This window comes from Oncorhynchus gorbuscha, linkage group LG15 (genome assembly GCF_021184085.1).
Source record: "Oncorhynchus gorbuscha isolate QuinsamMale2020 ecotype Even-year linkage group LG15, OgorEven_v1.0, whole genome shotgun sequence".
In the NCBI taxonomy this organism is placed as follows: domain Eukaryota; kingdom Metazoa; phylum Chordata; class Actinopteri; order Salmoniformes; family Salmonidae; genus Oncorhynchus; species Oncorhynchus gorbuscha.
Window position 1 is genome coordinate 29,066,802 of NC_060187.1, and position 21,555 is coordinate 29,088,356.

Consider the following 21,555-nt stretch of genomic DNA (forward strand, 5'->3'; position numbering starts at 1 on the left):
TCTCTCCGTGGGGTCTGTCCTTCTCTCCGTGGGGTCTGTCCCTCTCCTTCTCTCCGTGGGGTCTGTCCCTCTCCTTCTCTCCGTGGGGTCTGTCCCTCTCCTTCTCTCCGTGGGGTCTGTCCCTCTCCTTCTCTCCGTGGGGTCTGTCCCTCTCCTTCTCTCCGTGGGGTCTGTCCCTCTCCTTCTCTCCGTGGGGTCTGTCCCTCTCCTTCTCTCCGTGGGGTCTGTCCCTCTCCTTCTCTCCGTGGGGTCTGTCCCTCTCCTTCTCTCCGTGGGGTCTGTCCCTCTCCTTCTCTCCGTGGGGTCTGTCCCTCTCCTTCTCTCCGTGGGGTCTGTCCCTCTCCTTCTCTCCGTGGGGTCTGTCCCTCTCCTTCTCTCCGTGGGGTCTGTCCCTCTCCTTCTCTCCGTGGGGTCTGTCCCTCTCCTTCTCTCCGTGGGGTCTGTCCCTCTCCTTCTCTCCGTGGGGTCTGTCCCTCTCCTTCTCTCCGTGGGGTCTGTCCCTCTCCTTCTCTCCGTGGGGTCTGTCCCTCTCCTTCTCTCCGTGGGGTCTGTCCCTCTCCTCTCCGTGGGGTCTGTCCCTCTCCTCTCCGTGGGGTCTGTCCCTGGGGCCCTCAGACACCGCAGCAGCAGCGGAGGCAGCTTTCACTCCTCCTCGCTCCTCTTTCTTGGGTCTCTCCCCCTTTTCTCCTCTCTCACGGTGTCGCTCTCTCTCCTCCCGCTGCTCTCGCTCTTCCTTCATGTCTCTGAGTACAGGTTTCTTAATAGGTCCAGACCTGCGTACCGGCCTCTCTCCCCCTGGTCCATCCCTCCGGCCGGCCCCAGACCTCCCTCCCCAGCGCAGCTCAGCCTTCTGCTTGCTGGGGGCCGGCTTCTCGAGCTTGTGGAGGCCGTCAGCTGGAGGGGTGTCCCCGGTCACAGCAGCCTGCGAGAAAGGCTCTTTACTGGCCTTTATATCTTCCCCGCCTGGCCTCTCTTCGGGATCCTGGAGCTCAAGTGTCTTTGTTCCCAGGTGGAGGCTGTCGAACCTGGGCTCATCCAGTTTGAGGGAGTGGCTGGAGCCCTGGGAGATGGTTCTTTGTAGCATGGCCTGTCCCAGAGACTCCACCTCTGCAGTGGGCAGGCTAGGCTCCACTGGCTCAAAGGGAGACCCACCAGGCCCCATTTCTGTCTGCAGGGGTTCTGGAGCCTCCTCTGGGCCTGGGCCTAATCCTGACAGGGGCTTTGTGGAGTCTCTGAAAAGGTCTGATTTGCCACAGGGTTCCAGGGGATTGTGATCCTGGCTGGGGTACATGGCTGGGAGACCCCTTTCCATCTCCAACCCAGAGTCCAGTCTGGGAAAAGGAGAGATGTTTTAATAAAAAAGTGGCTTCCTCTTATTACTATCTACCGTGGAGACAAGAAATGTAAAAAAAAAAAAATGTTTTGTTTAACCTTTATTTAACTACGTAAGTCAATTAAGAACAAATTCCTAACTACAATGACAGCCTAGGAACTGTGGGTTAACTGCCTTGTTCAGGGGCAGAACGACAGACTTTTACCTTGTCAGCTCTGGGTTTCGATCTAGCAACCTTTCGGTTACTGGCCCAACACTCTCACCAGTAGGCTACCTGCCGCCATGTTAGTGTAATAAGATGCAGCCTGAGTGTTGTCGTCTACTCACCTGCTGTCCTCGTCCTCCCGTCCTTTAGGGGGTGTGACAGAGGGAAGGGGTTCAGATTGGGGGTATGGGTCAGATCCCCATACTATGCGCGGTTCAGAAGGGAGACTGTGGTCCCGTATGGGCCTGGTCAGGTGGTCGAAGGAGTCAGAACTGGAGCTGTCCCCTGGCTCTCTACGAACTATCTGCTTAGGAGGAATCCGCCCTGGAGACGATGAGAAGGGACAGTCAAAATGTTAGATATATATCCATCTCTCTCTCTAACAATTCATGGCTTTTGTGCCAAACACATACAGGGCAGCAAATCTCACAGAAGACATGCAAACCTAAACAGTCAAAAGAGACACAGTATGTCAGTATTGTCGTACCAGGTCCAGGGTGCATGTTTGGCATGTCGAGCGGTGGTCTTCCAGACATAATGCGGGGGTCCATATATGACTGCATCATGAGCCAGCGGGGGTCAAAGCCCATGTTAGCCAGGTGCTGCTGATGCTGGTGGTGAGGGGGGCCGACGGGCTGGTACAGGGAGCGGTGCTGCTGCTGGGAGGCAGCTACACATCCTCCACCCGCACCTCCTCCTGATGGGGACACAGCCCCACCACCACCACCCCCCTGCTGCTGCTGCTGCTGCTGCTGCTGCTGCCACTGCTGCTTCATCTGCTCCTGCAAGGAGAAAAAAGTAGGAGTTCGATACAGGGATTCTCTTCAAAATAACATGGACAATGTTAAAAAGATCAGGACTCCAGCGATAGAATGTAATGGAATTTGGTAACTGTTTTCTATATCCAATTTCACATCTGAAATTCCTCTTGGGAAAAATTAAGCAACACAAGTCCAATACCTGCTGCCTGAGGAAGCGCGGAGGCAGAGACTTCTGGAACTGTTTCGAGTATCCAGAGGTGAGAGAGGGGCGCATGGCAGCCCCCACCTCTCCCTCAAGGTCCAGGGGGGCCACAGGGGCGTCCTCTCCACTGAGGGGGTCCATAAGGGGCAGAGTGAGCGGCACAGGTTCCTCCACTAGAGAGAGAGAGCGAGAGAGACACTGAAATTAAACAATTGAAATAAACAAATAGTGGCTCTTCTTGGAGTGAAAGTGTGGGAGGTAAAGCGGCTGGTTAATTTATGTTGGTGGAAACACAGGGCTCTGCCAGGGGGCTCACCTCTGCTCTCATCGGTGCTGAAGTAGTCTCTGATAGGCATGGGTGTCAGTCTCTCAGTCTGGCTTTCCTCCACCAGAGGGCTCACCTCACTCAGGGGACCCTCTCCGAGCCGAGGCTCTGGGGGTATGGACAATGGTCTCTGGACTGGAGGGCTGGGCTGGCGAGGCACAAACTGACTCTCTTCCTTCGCACTAGGCTCTACTCTCTCCACACGCTCTCTCTCAATCCTTTCCCTCTCCACACGCTCTCTCTCAATCCTTTCCCTCTCCACACCCTCTCTCTCAATCCTTTCCATCTCCACACTCTCTCGGTCTTGGAGAGGGGCTGATATGTTCGGGGGCTGAGAGGAAGGGGCAGGCTGCGATGGTGCAGGGTTGGAGACAGGGGGAAGAACAGACAAAGGAGGTGCGTCTTCACACACAGCTCCAGTCTCTTCATTGGTTGTCTCGGCAGCAGGGCTGTGCTTGGCATCTGTTGCCGGGTGGAGTTTCTCGTTGAGGCGTTTGAGTTTCTCTGCGCAAGCGGTGAGTCTCTGTTCTTCCATCCTCCTCTCCTCCTCTTCTCTCCTCCGCCTGGCTCTTTCTACCGCTTCCGACAGGTCCTGCTTCTTGTGTTTCTGGCGCCAGGCCTCACACTCCTCCTCACCAGCAGGGGGAGCAATGGTGGGGGGTTTGGCCACGCGAGGGGCTCCTCTGCCCACAGAGCGCCCACCTAGCTGACCCTAGAGAGAGAGAGCGAGTGAAAAAGATGATCTAACACTACTACTTTACCTTAGAACCTCCAAAGCCTAAATGAACTTGTATAGTAAAGCTCTTGATGGCGCATTAGTCCTGGACCCCTCCATCCAGTCAAACACACCCCAAACCGAGTCAACCAGCCACCCTCAGCCTCACCTGGTGGTCCTGTGGTGGGCCGGTCTTGTACACCCCCTTACTGCCTAGGGAAAGCACCCTGGGGTCCCTTCCATCTACCCATGAGCCTTTGCTGCCCTCCTGGCCGTCTGACGGGCGCTGTGCCCTCATCCGCTCCACTTTACCTATCCACTCCCTGAGTGAGTGAGAGAGAGAGTGCAATGGTTAGGAGTCTTGGTAATGCCTAGGCTAACAGTCTTGAGGTGTACCGAAAACCAATGTTCAAAAACAGTCTCTCACACCCAGGTAGTGAGGCAGAAAAGGAAGCACCTTCTTCAGTGAGACTCACCAGTTTTCCCCTTTCTCTTTGGCGGCATGGTTCTCCTCGTCGTCACTGAAGTTGAGTTTCTCTGTGTAGTCGACCTCCATCTGAGCTCCTGGAGAACAGATAGGGAAAGCTGAGGGTTACAGTTACATCAAGTTTATGTGAAAAGCCACGAAAACGTAATGAAGGTAAATAATCATTATGTATAAATACAGATGAGTCTTACCAGCCCAGCCCTCATCAGCCTCTGTGTCCAGGTTGTCAAGCTCTTTAAGCTCTGTGGCGCTGATGATGGAGGGTCTATCTGGGTCCTTGATCCAGGCCTGGGGGGGCCCGTGCTGGGGACGGACTCTCCTGGGGAGCCAACACACAGGAGGGTCAGTACACCGAGGTCTACGAAGTTGTGTTGTAATAATGATGAAGAGTGTTGGGATGTAGATGTGGGTGTACTCACCTGGCTCCATCCTGTGGAACAGGGTATCTGATGTTCCCTGGCACTGGAGTAAAGGGCATCCTGGGATACGCATTGAACATCTACAACAGGACACAGAAACACACAACACCCAGCCATTACTAGGAGAATCCTACTCAGCAAGTTTAAAGAAATGTTTAGCAAACTAGCAACTATTGTCAAGAAAACATCCCGCATTAGGGGATCTTTTTATTCACCTTATTGTTTTCCTACTTCCGGCCCAGTCACAAGCAAAACATCCTTAAATACAAATTCAATGTCAAAACTATTACAGAATTAGAAAGATATGTTAATACTATGTTGAGTAAAATTATAGAAAATATTTAAACATTTTTCATCTATGCTACCGGCCTTGAATATGTTCCGGGCATTGGAGGAGTTTACCACCTTAGCAGCAGGCTTCATTAATAAGCGCATCGACAACGTCGTCCCCACAGTGACCGTACGTACATAACCCAACCAGAAGCCATGGAATACAGGCAACATCCACACTGACTTAAAGCTTCCTCTTTCAAGGAGCAGGACACTAATCAGACATTTATAAGAGATCCCGACTCCAATGAACCATCAAACAGGACCATGATCGAATCCTACTACACCGGCCCGGATAATCGTTGAATGTGGCAGGATTGCAAACTATCACGGATTCCAAAGGGATAACCAGCCGCGAGCTGCCCAGTGACGCAAGCCTACCAGACGAACTAAACGCCTTCTATGTTCGCTTCGAGGCTAGCAACACTGAAGCATGCATGAGAGCACCAGCTATCTGGGTGACTGTGTGATCAAGCTCTCCTTAGCCGACGTGAGTAAGACCTTTAAACACGTCAACATTCACAAGGCTGCGGGGCCAGACGGATTACCAGGACGTGTGCTCCGGGCATGTGCTGACCAACTGGTAGGTGTCTTCACGGACATTTTCAACATGTCCTTGATTGAGTCTGTAATACCAACATGCTTCAAGCAGACCACCAGTCCCTGTGCCCAAGAACACAAAGGCAACCTGCCGAAATGACTACAGACCCGTAGCACAGACTCGTAGCAATGAAGTGCTTTGAAAGGCTGGTAATGGCTCACATCAACACCATTATCCCAGAATCCCTAGACCCACTCCAATTTGCATACCACCCAAACAGATCCACAGATGATGCAATCTCTATTGCACTCCACATTGCCCTTTCCCACCTGGACAAAAGGAACACCTATGTGAGAATGCTGTTCATTGACTACAGCTCAGCATTCAACACCATAGTACCCTCAAAGCTCATCACCAAGCTAAGGGACCTGGGACTAAACACCTCCCTCTGCAACTGGATCCTGGACTTCCTGACAGGTCTCCCCCAGGTGGTGAGGGTAGGGAGCAACACCTGATCCTCAACACTGGAGCTCCTCCTCAGGGGTGCGTGCTCAGTTCCCTCCTGTACACCCTGTTCACCCACGACTGCATGGCCAGGCACGACTCCAACAACATCATTAAGTTTGCTGACGACACAACAGTGGTAGGCCTGATCACCGACAATGACGAGACAACCTATAGGGAGGAGGTCAGAGACCTGGCCGGGTGGTGCCAGAATAACAACCTATCCCTCAACGTAACCAAGACAAAGGAAATGATTGTGGACTACAGGAAAAGGAGTACAGAGCATGTCCCCATTCTCATCGATGGGGCTGTAGGGGAGCAGGTTGAGAGCTTCAAATCCCTTGGTGTCCACATAAACAACAACCTAGATTGGTCCAAACACACCAAGACAGTCGTTAAGAGGGCACGACAAAGCCTATTCCCCCTCAGGAAACTAAAAAGATTTGGCATGGGTCCTGAGATCCTCAAAAGGTTCTACAGCTGCAACAACGAGAGCATCACTGCCTGGCCTCCGCATCATTGCTCGGCCTCCGACCGCAAGACACTTCCTCTGACACCAGGCGGTGTCAGAGAAAGGCCCTAAAAATTGTCAAAGACCCCAGCCACCCCAGTCATAGACTGTTCTCTCTACTACTGCATAGCAAGCGGTACCAGAGTGCCAAGTCTAGGACAGAAAGGCTTTTCAACAGTTTTTACCCCCAAGCCATAAGACTCCTGAACAGGTACAGGTAACCAAATGGTTACCCAGACTATTTGCATTGTGTGCCCCACCCTCTCTCTTTATCTTATATGCATAGTCACTTTAAGACTCTCCCTCTATACTGCCCCTGTTGGAGAAAGTGCGTACCCATAGTATTATTGAATAGAAAACACTCTAAAGTTTCTAAAACCGTTTAAATTATGCCTCTATGTAAAGCAGAACTGCCAGGGCAGCCTTTCTCCCAAACTCTCTCTTGTGAAGAGAAAAGTTGGGTCAACTTTGACGTCATGGCCCCCACCCTTCCCAGGGAGCTACAGATCCAGGAACAGTCTCTCTTCAGCGCGATGTCAGCTTTCAAGTGGCGCGTTCATTGTGAGAATCCCACGAGCCCTGCACGTTTGGCGGGCGAAATTGCTCGTGTCCCTCTGAAAATCATGCACTCTTTTGCGCGCGGCCGATTTGGAGAACGTCTTTTTCCATGATGCAGCATTTCAAGCCAGATTGTCTGTTAGCGTTGCTCTTTGTTCTACATGCTAAAAACATCATAAAGCTCGATGTTGCACATCGTTTGACCAGTTGAATCAACATATAATATGTAAATTGGAAGTTTTGATGCGCAAGCGTGCTGGACCAGAAGTCATTTTTTACGCATTTCAACAGAAGCTGTTAGCATATGCTAATACAGGGACACACAACGTGAAACCAAACGATGTATTGGGTAAGTATGACTCCTTCTACGTCTTCAGATGGAAGAACATCAAAGGTAAGGGAATATTTATGTGGTTATTTGGGGTTTCTGTGGACTCCAAACGTAGAGGAGACATAGTGCTGATATCTGAGCGCTGACTCATAGTATAGCCCAGTGAACGATGTCTGTAACGTTAAAAATAAATGTAATACAGCGGTTGCATTAAGAAGAAGTGTATCTTTGTAAATATGTGCAAAACATGTATATTTAGTCATGTTTATTGCTTGTTATCTGACATTATCTGTCGGAGCTATCATCATTTCTCCGGACATTTGAGAAGCATTTTTTGAAATGTCGTCATTGTAAACCGAGATTTATGGATATAAATGGCATATTATTGAAAAAAAAAATGTACTGTGTAACATGTAATATTACTGTCATCTGATGAAGATTTTCAAAAGGTTAGTGAATTATTTATTTTTTAATCCTACTTTTAAATTTGATTTTTTTCTGGGACAAAATGGCCGCCACTTGCCTTTTGTTTCGGTGGTTATCTAATATAAATATGTGCTATGTTTTTGCCATAAAACATTTTAGAAATCTGACTTGCTGGGTAGATTAGATTAACAAGATGTTTATCTTTCATTTGAGCTATTGGACTTGTTAATGTGTGGAGGTTAAATATTTTTAGGAATATTTTTGCACATTGTGCGTTATGGTAATGAGCTTGAGCTGTAGTCACAATCCCGGATCCGGGATGGGGAGTCGTAAGAGGTTTTAACTATACATTCATGTACATACTACCCAAATTGGCCCGACCAACCAGTGCTCCCGCACATTGGCTAACCGGGCTATCTGCATTGTGTCCCTCCACCCGCCTACCCCTCTTTTTACACTTCTGCTACTCTCTGTTCATCATATATGCATAGTCACTAACGATACCTACATGTACATACTACCTCAATAAGCCTGACTAACATGTGTCTGTATATAGCCTTGCTACTCTATTTTCAAATGTCTTTTTACGGTTGTTAAATTTCTTTACTTACCTACACACACACCTTGTTTTTGACACCATTGGTTAGTCTTGAGTCTGTAAGTAAGCATTTCACTGTAAGTTCTACCTACACCTGTTGTATTCGGCACACGTGACAAATAAATTTTGACTCCACACTGTCCTTTCCCACCTGAACAAAAGGAACACTTATGTGAGATTGCGGTTCATTGACTACAGCTCAGCGTTCAACAAGCTCATCACTAAGCTGAACATCTCCATCTGGATCATGAACTTCCTGACAGGCCGGCCCCAGGTGGTGAGGATAGACAACACATCCACCACGCTGACCCTCAACACGGGGGCACCTCAGGGGTGCGTGCTTTATCCCCTCCTGTACTCCCTGTTCACCCACGACTCCAAGACCACCATTAAGTTTGCTGACGACTACACGGTGGTAGGCTTAATCACCGATGAGACAGCTTATAGGGAGGTCAGAGACATGGCAGTGTGGTGCCAGGACAACCTCTCCCTCAACACCACCAAGACAAAAGAGTTGATCGTGGACTACAGGAAACAGAAGGCCAAGCACGCCCCCAGTGCAGTTATCATAACACATTATTATCTGTGTTTGAGCCTAACTAGATAATATGGCTCTTCAGTCGACCCTCTACTTTTTCGAACATTCTGTTAAAAATCGCGCAACATTTCAGCGCCCTGCTACTCATGCCAGGAATATAGTATATGCATATGATTAGTATGTGTGGATAGAAAACACTCAGACGTTTATAAAACTGGTTAAATCACGGCTGTGACTAACATAACGTGCGTTTCATTGAAAAGTGCAGGAAAATCTGATCACTGAAAGTGGAAAAATATATCCATCCGCCGCTTCAACCCATTGTTATGGGCGAAAGACATTAAATAGGGCTGAGGTTGCAGTACCTACAGCTTCCACACAATGTCAACAGTCTTGTCATTTGCCAATTCTTTGTTTCTTGGTCAAACGAACAAGAGACGGGCTTTTTCTTCAGGTCTCCGACCGGATATTTTGGTTGAGAAATACACGGACAGTATTTCAAGACGGACCCCTATAGAAAACACTTCGTCTCGTGATTAATTTGATCGCTTATTAACGTTTACTAATACCTAAAGTTGCATTGCAAAAGTATTTCGAAGTGTTTTGTGAAAGTTTATCGTCGACTTTTTGAATTAAAAAAAATGACGTTACGTTATGAAACGCTATTTTTTTCAGTTTATCACACAGTCTTCATAGATCGATATCTAGGCTATATATGGACCGATTTAATCGAAAAAAAGATCCAATAGTGATTATAGGACATCTAGGAGTGCCAACAAAGAAGATGGTCAAAGGTAATGAATGTTTTATATTTTATTTGTGCGGTTTGTGTAGCGACGACTATGCTAATTATTTTGTTTACGTCCCCTGCGGGTCTTTTGGGGTGTTACATGCTATCAGATAATAGCTTCTCATGCTTTCGCCAAAAAGCATTTTAAAAATCTGACTTGTTGCCTGGATTCACAACGAGTGTAGCTTTAATTCAATACCCTGCATGTGTATTTTAACGAACGTTTGAGTTTTAACTAATACTATTAGCATTTAGCGTAGCGCATTTGCATTTCCAGAGCTCTAGATGGGACGCCTGCGTGCCAGGTAGGAGCAAGAGGTTAAAGCCCTGTGGAAAGTTACGTAATTTAAATAAAACCAGAGGATGAGGTGAACTTAAGAATACTTGTGAATTTGCGAGGCATGCGAGACAATTAAGACATTGCGAGATGCAGACTACTAAGACATGTGCGTACGGTTCTGCCTGCCCCTCCTCTCTGACGATGGCCTTTCTGCTCGGTCTCTTCACTAGTGATGGGAGTATGTGTTCAGTCTTCAGTCTGTTGCATGTAGAACATCCTAGCTTATTCATGGGATCGATGTCGTATAGTATCTTCGGGCCAGTCTTGTGCGCATGGCGTAGGCTACTCTTCGTGGCTGAGGGCGTTTTTGTCTCATAATATGAAATTACAGTAGGCTACCAGTATAGCCTGTATCGATTACTCTTTTCAGATAACGGTAGGTGGCCCCTTGAAAACACCTGGGCTACAGCATGTTTGTTTGTCCGTTAGGGTAGGTTCTACTACGTTTATTTTTACTGGATATTTGTGCATGTACTTTTTACCCATTTTTCTCCCCAATATTATGATATCCAATTGGTAGCTACAGTCTTGTTCCATGGTATGGACTCGGAAGAGGCGAAGGTCGTCCTCCGACACACGACCCAGCCAGGCAGCACTTTTGACACCCTGCTCGCTTAACCCGGAAGCCAGCCGTACCAACGTGTCGGAGGAAACACAGTACAACTGGCGACCATGTCAGCGTGCATGTGCCCGGACCACCACAAGGAGTTGCCAGAGCGCAATGGGACAAGGCCCACCGCCTCAAGTGTCTCCCGGTCGTGGCCAGCTACAACACAGAGTCGAACCCGGGTCCGTAGAGATGATTGCGATGCATTTGCCTTAGACCACTGCGCCACTCGGAAAGCCCTACGGCTTTTTAAATGCTGACACGAAACCTTCTCTGGAGATATGAACTACATTTTTCTTGTCTGTAAAGTAATGCCACTGCTGAAGCAGGACTAACTTCCATCACTAAGCAACCAGAACTGTCAATCCTAGACTGCATGCGCGCAGATCCCTATTTCCTAAAAAAGTCATTTCAATTGAAGTTAAAAATTGTAACTTACCAAGACATTTAGTCGATAGAAAGCACACCTAAAAAACTGCATAAACACAGCAGCACATCAATCAGCAACGTTTGTTGTGGTCGGGGAAACAATACAGAACTTTATATGCCGGAGCAGAATTCTACTGTCTGAATTCTATTTTTATTGTCTGAAAATGTATCAATTACAGACATGTTACTGTACCGCGTTCTGTGTCTGAAGGGCCGCGGTAGATATAAATGAATTACCCGGCTCTGGAGGTCATACATACGTAATAGAACCATTATTCTGGGAATGGACGTGGAATTTTAGCAATAAAAAGGCAGTAGTAAAGAGGGCACAACATCGCCTCTTCCCCCTTTTAGGAGGCTGAAAAGACTTGGCATGGACCTTCAGATCCTCACAAGTTCCACTGCTGCACCATTGAGAGCATCTTGACCGCCTGCATCACTGCCTGGTATGGCAACTGCTTGGCATCCGACTAAGGCACTACAGAGGGTAGTGCGTACGGCCCAGTACATCACTGGGGCCGAGTTCCTTTCCATCCAGGACATCTATACAAGGCGGTATCATAGACTGTTCTCTCTGCTACCGCACGGCAAGCGGTACCGTAGCGACAAGGCGTCTGAACAGCTTCTACCACAAAGCCATAAGACTGCTGAACAGTTAATCAAATGGCTCCCCTGACTATTTGCATCGACCCCCTTTAAATATGTACTGACTCTTGCACCAGCTATATGCACACTCCAGTGAGTGTGCACTACCCTCTGTAGCACCTTAGACACACACACCACATATGCTCACACACACTCAGAGACACACTTCACAATCGTTACATACGCTGCTGCTACTCTTATTTTCTATCCTGATTGCGTCAGCTTTTGACTGCTTATACGAGGTGAAAGAAAAAGTGTAAATCTTTGTTTATCATTTTCCTTCACATATAATTAACATATATTCAAATTGTGTGCACATTATGGTAGTTTTGACAAATGTCCTCAACATTCATCAATGTGTTGCTTGTTTGTGAATGGGCCATTAAGGAGGAAAACAATCATGTTCGAACAGGAACTGAATCAAGTGAACAGGCATTATAAATTAATACCAAGTAAAAATCAATAATCAGTCCATTACTTACGTAGGGTGGCATCATGCCCCTGAACTGGGTGTGGAACTGGGGAGGCACACCGGCAGGGGCCTGCTGGCCACCATTGAGTTTAGGCTGGGCTGGAACAGAGGGGGGTTGTAGCTTGGGCTGAGAGGAGAGGGGTGCAGGCTTCGCAGACAGGGGCAGCCTCTCCCTGACCTCTTTCTTCTCATTAGGGGGCACCCTGCCTCTCTCCTCCACCTCCCCAGGGGGTGAGGGGGTGCTGAGAGCTGCCCCTCCCTCCTCTGGCCCACAGCTGTCCATCTCAGAAAGGCTAGCTGAGGTGGTCAGATTCTTTCCCCCGCCCTCGCGCCAACTACCAACATCTATAGGGGAGCAGAGACAAGACAACACAGGCCAGTCATTTCTATGGTAGGGTAACAATCTTTGGGTCGGTAATTTGGTCCATCAGTTAGCGGGTAGAAGAGTGCAACGCTCATGTTCTAAGGACAGACTGGGGAATGTGTGTGTGGTTATGTGAGTGTGTGTTCGTACTCTGAGGTCGGAGGCTGGGTCCAGGTCCATAAGGCTCCTCCTCCTGCCCCTCCCCTTTCTCCGACTCTCCAGCCGCCTGCAAACTGGGGAACTCCTGGTGGAACTGGCTGCTCACACGAGGGGCTCCTCCATCTAGCTGTGGTGGCGGTGGCTTGCTGTTGGCCCAGGATCTGCTGCACCCTATAGAGGACGAGACCTCTGGGGGTTGGGGGGGCCCTGGGTTAGGCTGGGGTGGGGGGGTATCGGACTGCCTGATACACACAACACAAAGGGGGGGATCGTGGAAAGTAGTTGTTTATTATTAGGGCTCAGAAACAACCTAAAGGCAGAAATAACTATGACCTAGTAACAGTGTATGTAGAGACCCAGTAAGGGACAGCCCTGGTATCTCACCTCTCGTCTCCTCCCTCAGGTCTGGAGGCCCAGCCGCTGCCGTCCTTGGGGACAATGTTAACGTTGGGGTCGTTGCCCTTGTTCTCGGCCTTCAGGCTGGGCAGGTTGGCAGGGGGGGGCATGCGCCGACTAACAGCAACCTTACCCAAACTCTGGAGCCCATGTCTGGCAGCCACTGGACGAGGGCATGAAACATTGACATTAAGCAAGGAGCAGTTTACATAATCACATTTATTACAGGGATGCAAACTGTTGAGGACCCAAAAAGGCAGAAAATTAATTGTGCGGAAACATGTGACAAGTCAGTGTGATTTTTTGGGGGTCTATTTTTTGATAATAAGTCATGTATATAATACACATTTGATTAATCTCAAAACGGTTAACTTCCAAACCACCATAGACAGAAAATTGTGTCCTGGGGTGGGGAGTAGGGTTCTTTGGTCTACGTTTAAGGTTTATCATGACATGCAGTCTCCCCGGACAGGAATACATAGGGGAGAATTTGTATTTATTTTTGTAGCCCAAATTCCGTTATCTTGGTTTTGTTTCTCCGGGTTTTGGATTTCCCACTATTTTTAAAAATTCTTCTTCAGATCTACACAATTCACGTGAATGGTCTATTTTCAGATCAAAACTGCAAATATTGCTGGAAAGCAACGAGTTCGCATCCCTGCATTATGGACAAACCCAAACTGGCCTCTCGCCACAAGGAGAGGCAAACATTTTACAATGAGACATTGAAAAGAAAATGTGTGCGTGTTGGGAAGCACGAACGTACCTGCAGTTTTCTGGGTCTCCAAGGACTTGCCCTTGTACGTGTTGAAGAGGCTAAGGGTTGCATACTTGGTCTTGCCATCCTTTGCCTTGGTGCTCTGCCCTGACTTCTCTGACATTTCGCTGGAAACTCATTGAGTCTGGTCCTCTGGTCTCACCCCCAGAACCAGCCTCCTGCAATACAAATCAAACTTTATTCAAAAAAGTGCTACACAGAATTTTTTAAATGACATTTGTATTGTAACTTCAGAAAATGTATATAATATACAGTGCATTCGGAAAGTATTCAGACGAGTGATGCACCAATATGACATTTTTGGCCGATACTGATATCCGATATTTTCCTTGACATAAAAACCGGATACCGTCAATCAATATTTAACATTTCAGCAGCCTTAAGCATTCTAGTACAGTTAAATAGTTAAACACACACATGGACCCAGCGTTCTAAGGCACTGCATCTCAGTGCAAGAGGCATCACTACAGTCCCTGGTTCAAATCAAGGCTGCATCACATCCGGCCGTGATTGGTAGTCCCATAGGGCGACGCACAATTGGCCCTCATTGTAAATAAGAATTTAACTTCTTCGATAACGGGGGCGCTCTTTTAATTTTTGGATAAAAAAACGTTCCCGTTTTAAACAAGATATTTTGTCACGAAAAGATGCTCGACTATGCATATAATTGACAGCTTTGGAAAGAAAACACTGACATTTCCAAAACTGCAAAGATATTATCTGTGAGTGCCACAGATCTGATGCAACAGGCGAAACCAAGATGAAATTTCAAACAGGAAATGCCCCAGATTTTGGAGGCGCTGTGTTCCAATGTCTCCTTATATGGCTGTGAATGTGCAAGGAATGAGCCTACACTTTGTCGTTTCCCCAAGGTGTCTGCAGCATTGTGACGTATTTGTAGGCACATCATTGGAAGATTGACCATAAGAGACTACATTTACCAGGTGCTCGCTTGGTGTCCTCCGTTGCAATTATTGCGTAATCTCCAGCTGCGTGCATTTTCCCATTTGGTTCAGAGGAGAAACCAAACTGCCACGAATGATTTATCATCGAATAGATATGTGAAAAACACCTTGAGGATTGATTCTAAACTACGTTCGCCATGTTTCTGTCGATATTATGGAGTTAATTTGGAAAAAAGTTAGGCGTTGTAATGACTGAATTTTCAGGGGTTTTTCTTAGCCAAACGTGATGAACAAAACGGAGCGATTTCTCCTACACAAATCATCTTTTTGGAAAAACTGAACATTTGCTATCTAACTGAGAGTCTCCTCATTGAAAACATCCGAAGTTCTTCAAAGGTAAATTATTTTATTTGAATGCTTTTCTTGTTTTTGTGAAAATGTTGCCTGCTGAATGCTAGGCTTAATGCTATGCTAGCTATCAATACTCTTACACAAATGCTTGTGTAGCTATGGTTGAAAAGCATATTTTGAAAATCTGAGATGACAGTGTTATTAACCTGTTACTCCTACCCCCTACTTTTTCGAACATTCTGTTAAAAATCGCGCAACATTTCAGCGCCCTGCTGCTCATGCCAGGAATATAGTATATGCATATGATTAGTATGTGTGGATAGAAAACACTCAGACGTTTATAAAACTGGTTAAATCACGGCTGTGACTATAACAGAACGTGCGTTTCATCGAAAAGCGCAGGAAAATCTGATCACTGAAAATGGAAAAATATATCCATCCGCCACTTCTACCCATTGATAAAGGCGAACCACATTAAATGGGGCTCAGGTTGCAATACCTACAGCTTCCACACGATGTCAACAGTCGTGTCATTTGCCTAGGCTTTGTTTCTTGGTCAAACGAAGAAGAGACAAGCCATTTGTTCAGGTCTCCGACCGGATATTTTGGTTGAGATTTACCCGAACATTATTTCCAGACGTACCCCATATAGAATATACATATCCTCGTGATCAATTTGATCGCTTATTAACGTGTACTAATACCTAAAGTTGCATTACAAAAGTATTTCGAAGTGTTTTGTGAAAGTTTAGTCGACTTTTTTAATTTAAAAAAATGACGTTACGTTATAAGACGCTATTTTTTCCATTTATCACACAGTCTTCATAGATCAATATCTAGGCTATATATGGACCGATTTAATCGAAAAAAAGATCCAATAGTGATTATGGGACATCTAGGAGTGCCAACAAAGTAGATGGTCAAAGGTAATGAATGTTTTATATTTTATTTGTGCGGTTTGTGTAGCGACGACTATGCTAATTATTTTGTTTACGTCCCCTGCGGGTCTTTTGGGGTGTTACATGCTATCAGATAATAGCTTCTCATGATTTCGCCGAAAAGCATTTTAAAAATCTGACTTGTTGCCTGGATTCACAACGAGTGTAGCTTTAATCGAATACCCTGCATGTGTATTTTAATGAACGTTTGAGTTTTAACTAGTACTATTAGCATTTAGCGTAGCGCATTTGCATTTCCAGATGTCTAGATGGGACGCCTGCGTGTCAGGTAGGAGCAAGAGGTTAACAAAAGGCTAAGCTTGTGAGCCAATATATTTCTTTAATTTCATTTGCGATTTTCATGAATAGTTAACGTTGCGTTATGCTAATGAGCTTGAGGCTATGATTACGCTCCCGGATACGGGATTGCTCGACGCAAGAAGTTAACTTGCTTAGTTAAATAAAGTTTACACACACAAAATAGTTATTTTCTTGGCATTTACGCATGTCCCCATTACCAGTAAAAACCTAATTTAACCTAACCTAATTTAACCTAACCTTTCTATGGAACACCCGTTTGGGTCTTTATGTGTCAAAAAATATACCATGTAATACTATTTGACTGGTCAAATAAGTTTGTTGACCAAGCAGGACCTGAATATGACTGCACGTCACAATTTAACGCGCTCATAGATGTTTTACGTAGTTATTACGCTATTACTCGTATTTCATATGTCACTGATTCATCGATACGTATGCTATGATGCTGGTAAAGTTGTCTCGTGCACCTACAGTGCTGGTCATAAAAAAAGCTATCTAGCTCATGAATACAAACAATGTGCTTCCCCAAAAACAAAACGACAATCTGTTTCAGTAGCTATAGTTAGTTAGCTAACTATATAGATAGATGTCATCATCAGGTAGCTAAGGGGGAAATGAGCAGGTAGGGGGAGAGAAAAAGGGGGAGGGGGAGAGAATGAAGGTAACTCCACAGCTCTTCAGAGTGAAGGAATGACTTGACTAGGAGAGACTCTACACCTCTCCATCACAATGGCTTCTCTCCACTCAATGGGGCATGTCGTGTTGCCATGCCGACAGGCCCTAAGAGAGCAGCCTTTGTTGAGCCATGCGGCTGTGCTGCCTAACGGCCAGGAGCCATTCATAATTGATGGAGGAGCGATGTTTGAGCATGGTGGGGGCCAGGGCAACTAACAGCACAGCAATGAGGCTAACAGTGCGGTTTCCCAAATGCTCAATGTCTTCTGGTGGGTGGCATCACTCCTACATAATGCTGATGGAAGATGCTCTGATATAAATGAATGGCCAAATGGTAGAGCAGGACCCACTAATTGTTGTTGCAGATCACTTACATTCAAAATTCAAAAGCTTTCACGATTGCAGTAAAAGTTCAACAACCCGAAATGTAATAGATATTTCCTCAACTCCGGTAGTTCCATTGTGTTTTTTCATTTTCCCTCTCTAACCAGGGACTGATTTAGACCTGGGACACCTGTTGGGTGCAATTAAGTATCAAGTATAACAGAAAAACAGCAGGCTCCGGACCTCATAGGGTAACAGTTGAATACCCCTGCTCTAGGCAGTGGGCAAACTGATTGTATGAGCAAAAGCAAAGTCACAAATAGGCACACTGTGCTGACAACCTCCAAGCCACACTAAACTGGCACACGTCTGCTAGCAAAGAACGCAGACCGCCTGGGAGAGGGGAGGCATGAGTGAGAGATAAGCAGAGACACTTCCTCCACAGGGAAGGCCAGCCCCTACGTGTGCCACAGGCACAAGGGAGAGACCCCAGAAAGGGAGAGTCAATCAAGGACAGAGTGTGAGTCACAAGGACAAAGCAGCCTAAACAGACATTCTGCTCCTCTGATTGTCATAAACACCCCCCCCCCATAAACCTGACCAGCCCCCAAGTCATACCTTGCTTAGCCCTCACCTCTATCTGCCAGGTCTCCAGCCACACATAACCCAGCCATGCTCCCAAAGAGGTCATTGCCCAGCCTTGCACACCTGCTCAACCCAGACCCAAACCCTCATCACAGCTTCAGTTCAAATCATGCCCAGTCATCTCTCTCTGCAAACCAGCTCTACCATATAATATTCTTTGAGATGTTTTAAAAAAAATCAAGTGACATAACACTTAGAACTCCAACCATGGCCTTTCGCCTCCAGGGAGAGCGGAGATGAAAAAGAGGTGCAGAAGGCTCAGGAATGGGATGTGACCTCTAGGCAGAAAGTATCCTGATTTGTTCCTTGCCTTCACCAAGTACATTCAGATCTCTGTAAATGAGGGTAAAGAAAACAAGGAAAGGAAACCTTTAGACCAGGGGTGTCATAATCCTTCCATTGAGGGCCTAGGGTCTGCAGGCTTTTGGGTTTTCCTTTCAATTAAAACCTAGACAAGCAGGTGAGTTCTTTATTAATTAGAGACCTAAATTCAACTATCAAGTACAAAGGAAGTGCGAAAAGCCGCAGACACTCGGCCCTCCGAGGAATGAGTTTGACACTTGTGCTTTATGCTGCAGTTAGTTGGTATGAGGTAGACTGCAAACCGGATGTCATTTGTTTTTAATGAGAGCGCGAAGGTAAATGCCTTTGAGGCTGGCGGTGAATGTAGTCAGCCGCCATGGTAGACGGGACTTGCCACAAGTTAAAATATTTCCACTTTCGTCATAGCGTTTTTTCTCTCCCAGATGTTGATTTGCACTGATTGTTTACCGAAATCACAATAGCAACGCATAATGTCGTCCTGGCTCGCCTTTTCTGTCACCAATTTTCTTTGTCACGCTATGCCGACTGTTATGACGGTTTTTGCATGTCTCGTCTAAACGCAGCATTAGACTATCGAGATTGGCCCCCATGGCAGGAAGCTACATACAGACCCAAGATTGTGTGCACTGTGCCACCTGAGGTGGATAACAGCTGAGTCACCTCTCACAGAGATACAACAGTAGTCAACAGATTGTTCCATGGAACAGAGGGCCACAACACACCTAGAATGATCTGAAATCCCTGATGGGATTAATCCGCCATTTTGCTTCTATTCATCCTGTTTTCAGATAAGTAGACACGAGCGACAGGAGACGCAGCGAGGAAGCCACTTTAGACTATTGAAATTCAGCCCATAATAAGTTATAGTGAGCTGCAGCCTCTTGGGAGGAGGGAACATCAATATCTTCCAGTCTGTAGGTAGATGGAATTAGATGGTTTCTAAACATTTTCCCAGTCATTGGGGACTAAAGCCTCATGTTTTCTTCCCTAAGTACATACAAAACAGATGGCATTGAATATGGAATCAGCTGGACTATGGACCACTTTTAAGGACTTAACATCAAAGTTTGACTTGCGGGTGAACTAAACACTGCCGGCACACAGCAGGGTGGTGTGGCTTTTGGTTGGAACTTGGTATCTCCTCACATGTGCTGACTTTTTCAAATCAATATCAATTTAAGTGGATAAATTCACGTTCCTATGAAATGGCGTCATCTGGCCCACTCTGGGAATTCAGAAAGACGGTAGGTCGATTCACTTTGGACTGTTTCCTAAACCAATCTCCTCTGACACGCTGCACATGCTCACTCATCTCCTCACCACACTCATGACCAGGTCAAATGCCTTGTCCATTTGCATACCAGTCACACCAGAGAACACAATAAATACCTGTATTGTCAGTGATCGGAATCAATGGTAGCAGAGGTAATCAACATGGATTTTGGCTCATATAATTTACTAATGGCCTTGTCCAGAAGACAGATTCACGGTCTACCGGAAATGTTAAAGACCTGTGGACTGTGGTTGCCAACTGTCTGGGTAAATGTATTCCGAGTTGTCTAGAGAGGATGTTTATAGGTTAATATTTTTTTGTACATTTTTAAACTGGGGACACTGACACTGTCACGCCCAAAACACAAAGAAATGTCGATGTAACGTGTTCAAACCTCTAGCAGTGCTATTTTATTTTAGCAATAGCTCCAAGGCTTGGAGATGGTATTAAAATATCGGTGCAGCTAGCTAACTGGTCAAATTGTAGCCTAACTGGTTCACCACAACGGGCAGGCCGATGGTTTGATTGATCAGATTTAGGTTGAGACATGATGGGTCACATCGGCCCGGCGCCTTTTCTAGCCCAAAACAATCGAACACAAATTAACGATATCAAACATGATTCTAAACTAGTAGAATACTATTTGGCTGCAATCGTTCAGATTTACGATACTGCAACATGGTGGGTTAAGTAGTTGAGAAGAGTCAAAGATCAGTTTCAATTCTTAAATCGCAATCATCATCATCACATTCGGCTTTTTCCCAGTGGACGTACAGTGCTAGTTAAGTGGTCAACGTAGCTAGCGTACACCATCACACCTTCTAACCTGCTTTTCACCACGAACTAGCTAGAAAATTCTTGACATGGCGACCAACCTGTCACCGCCGGTCTCTCTTCTTCTAGTATGTCGTCTGGGTTCGGCTTGTTTTGTAGTATCCAAGCAGAGTGTGTGGCCGGCGGATTACAAAAACTGGCTAGCTTGCTAACGATAGCTAGTTAGGTAACTAGCGTGGTACAGTAGCTAGCATCCAACCATTTCCTCTCGACTTGCACGGGCCTCAAATCTATTCTGTGCCAACACGGTGCCCTTTCTTCTTTCCCGGGGTCTCCACCGTTGTTTGGACGTTAAGAGGGTCACTATTTGTGTTTCTGTCTTTTTTTGTTGTTGCCCACCCGTTATCGCGTGTGAGACAGTGCTGCTCTCGTTGAGTGCTGCTTGCGCCGCGGCCTGTCTCACAATCAAAGATGGCAGACCGCCAGTCCACGGGTGTCTGACGTCATCGCGCACAGAAGACGGCGGCTGCAGAGCGACAGTTTTGGTAGTAGGATGAAGCCAGAGGAAGACGCGAATCAAGAGAATTTACTTTATACAAAATCTGTTAAAGAGAGAGACGCTCTTTTGTATAGTGGTCTGAGTATCGAATTGCGCGACGCTTATTTGATCGAATAGAAGTTTCGTAATCTTGAGCCTGTTACAAATGTACTGATAAGTGGATACACGTGGCATTCCGGCAACTTTGAGAAAAACGAATTATGCCAAGTTCAAAACCGCTGGGAACTCGTTGTAAAATAAGAATTTGTTCTTAACTGACTTGCCTAGTTAAATAATAGAAAATACATAGAGCTCCGATTTTCTGACCTGAAGATCACCGACGTCATGATTTGACCTAATTTCTGAGTTTCCACGCATATCTGCCCTCTCATTGGCTAGAATTGTCCTACCTGATCTCGTCTGACTTCAATCATTGAGGACATGCATTTCTTTTGTTAGAGAGGTCACTCGGCTAACTTGTCAATATAATAGATCATTTTTGATGACGCCACAGGTGAGCAGATAGATTCAGGCCTTTTAATGTCAGTTCAGTTTTGCATTTCCCCTCACAAAGAATTAAGGGTAAGGATGGTGTTGTGAGAATAAACAGATTTTAGATCAGTGTTTAAGGGCAACTTCTAGCTGGATCAAATTGTTTGGAGGGCTTGGCTTGGAACCCTACTGTAGCTCAGCTATGCATCATTAGCCCCACAGCTGATAATA

General features: G+C 46.4%; 1 protein-coding gene across 1 annotated transcript in view; it reads right to left on the bottom strand.

Annotated features, from left to right (window-relative positions):
• LOC123997225 (protein PRRC2C-like) overlaps positions 1-20,786 on the bottom strand; it is a 38,922-nt gene extending 18,136 nt beyond the window's left edge. The window contains exons 1-14 of the mRNA XM_046301387.1: positions 20,396-20,786; positions 13,753-13,922; positions 12,975-13,149; positions 12,582-12,832; positions 12,078-12,412; positions 4,448-4,527; positions 4,220-4,347; positions 4,018-4,105; positions 3,711-3,864; positions 2,818-3,538; positions 2,499-2,674; positions 2,026-2,320; positions 1,661-1,862; positions 476-1,331 (exon numbers count right to left, since the gene is read on the bottom strand). Coding sequence (XP_046157343.1) covers positions 476-1,331; positions 1,661-1,862; positions 2,026-2,320; positions 2,499-2,674; positions 2,818-3,538; positions 3,711-3,864; positions 4,018-4,105; positions 4,220-4,347; positions 4,448-4,527; positions 12,078-12,412; positions 12,582-12,832; positions 12,975-13,149; positions 13,753-13,867 — 3,576 coding nt within the window. The 5' untranslated portion in view covers positions 13,868-13,922; positions 20,396-20,786. The remainder of the gene's footprint in view (positions 1-475; positions 1,332-1,660; positions 1,863-2,025; positions 2,321-2,498; positions 2,675-2,817; positions 3,539-3,710; positions 3,865-4,017; positions 4,106-4,219; positions 4,348-4,447; positions 4,528-12,077; positions 12,413-12,581; positions 12,833-12,974; positions 13,150-13,752; positions 13,923-20,395) is intronic.
• Positions 20,787-21,555: the final 769 nt, after the last annotated feature.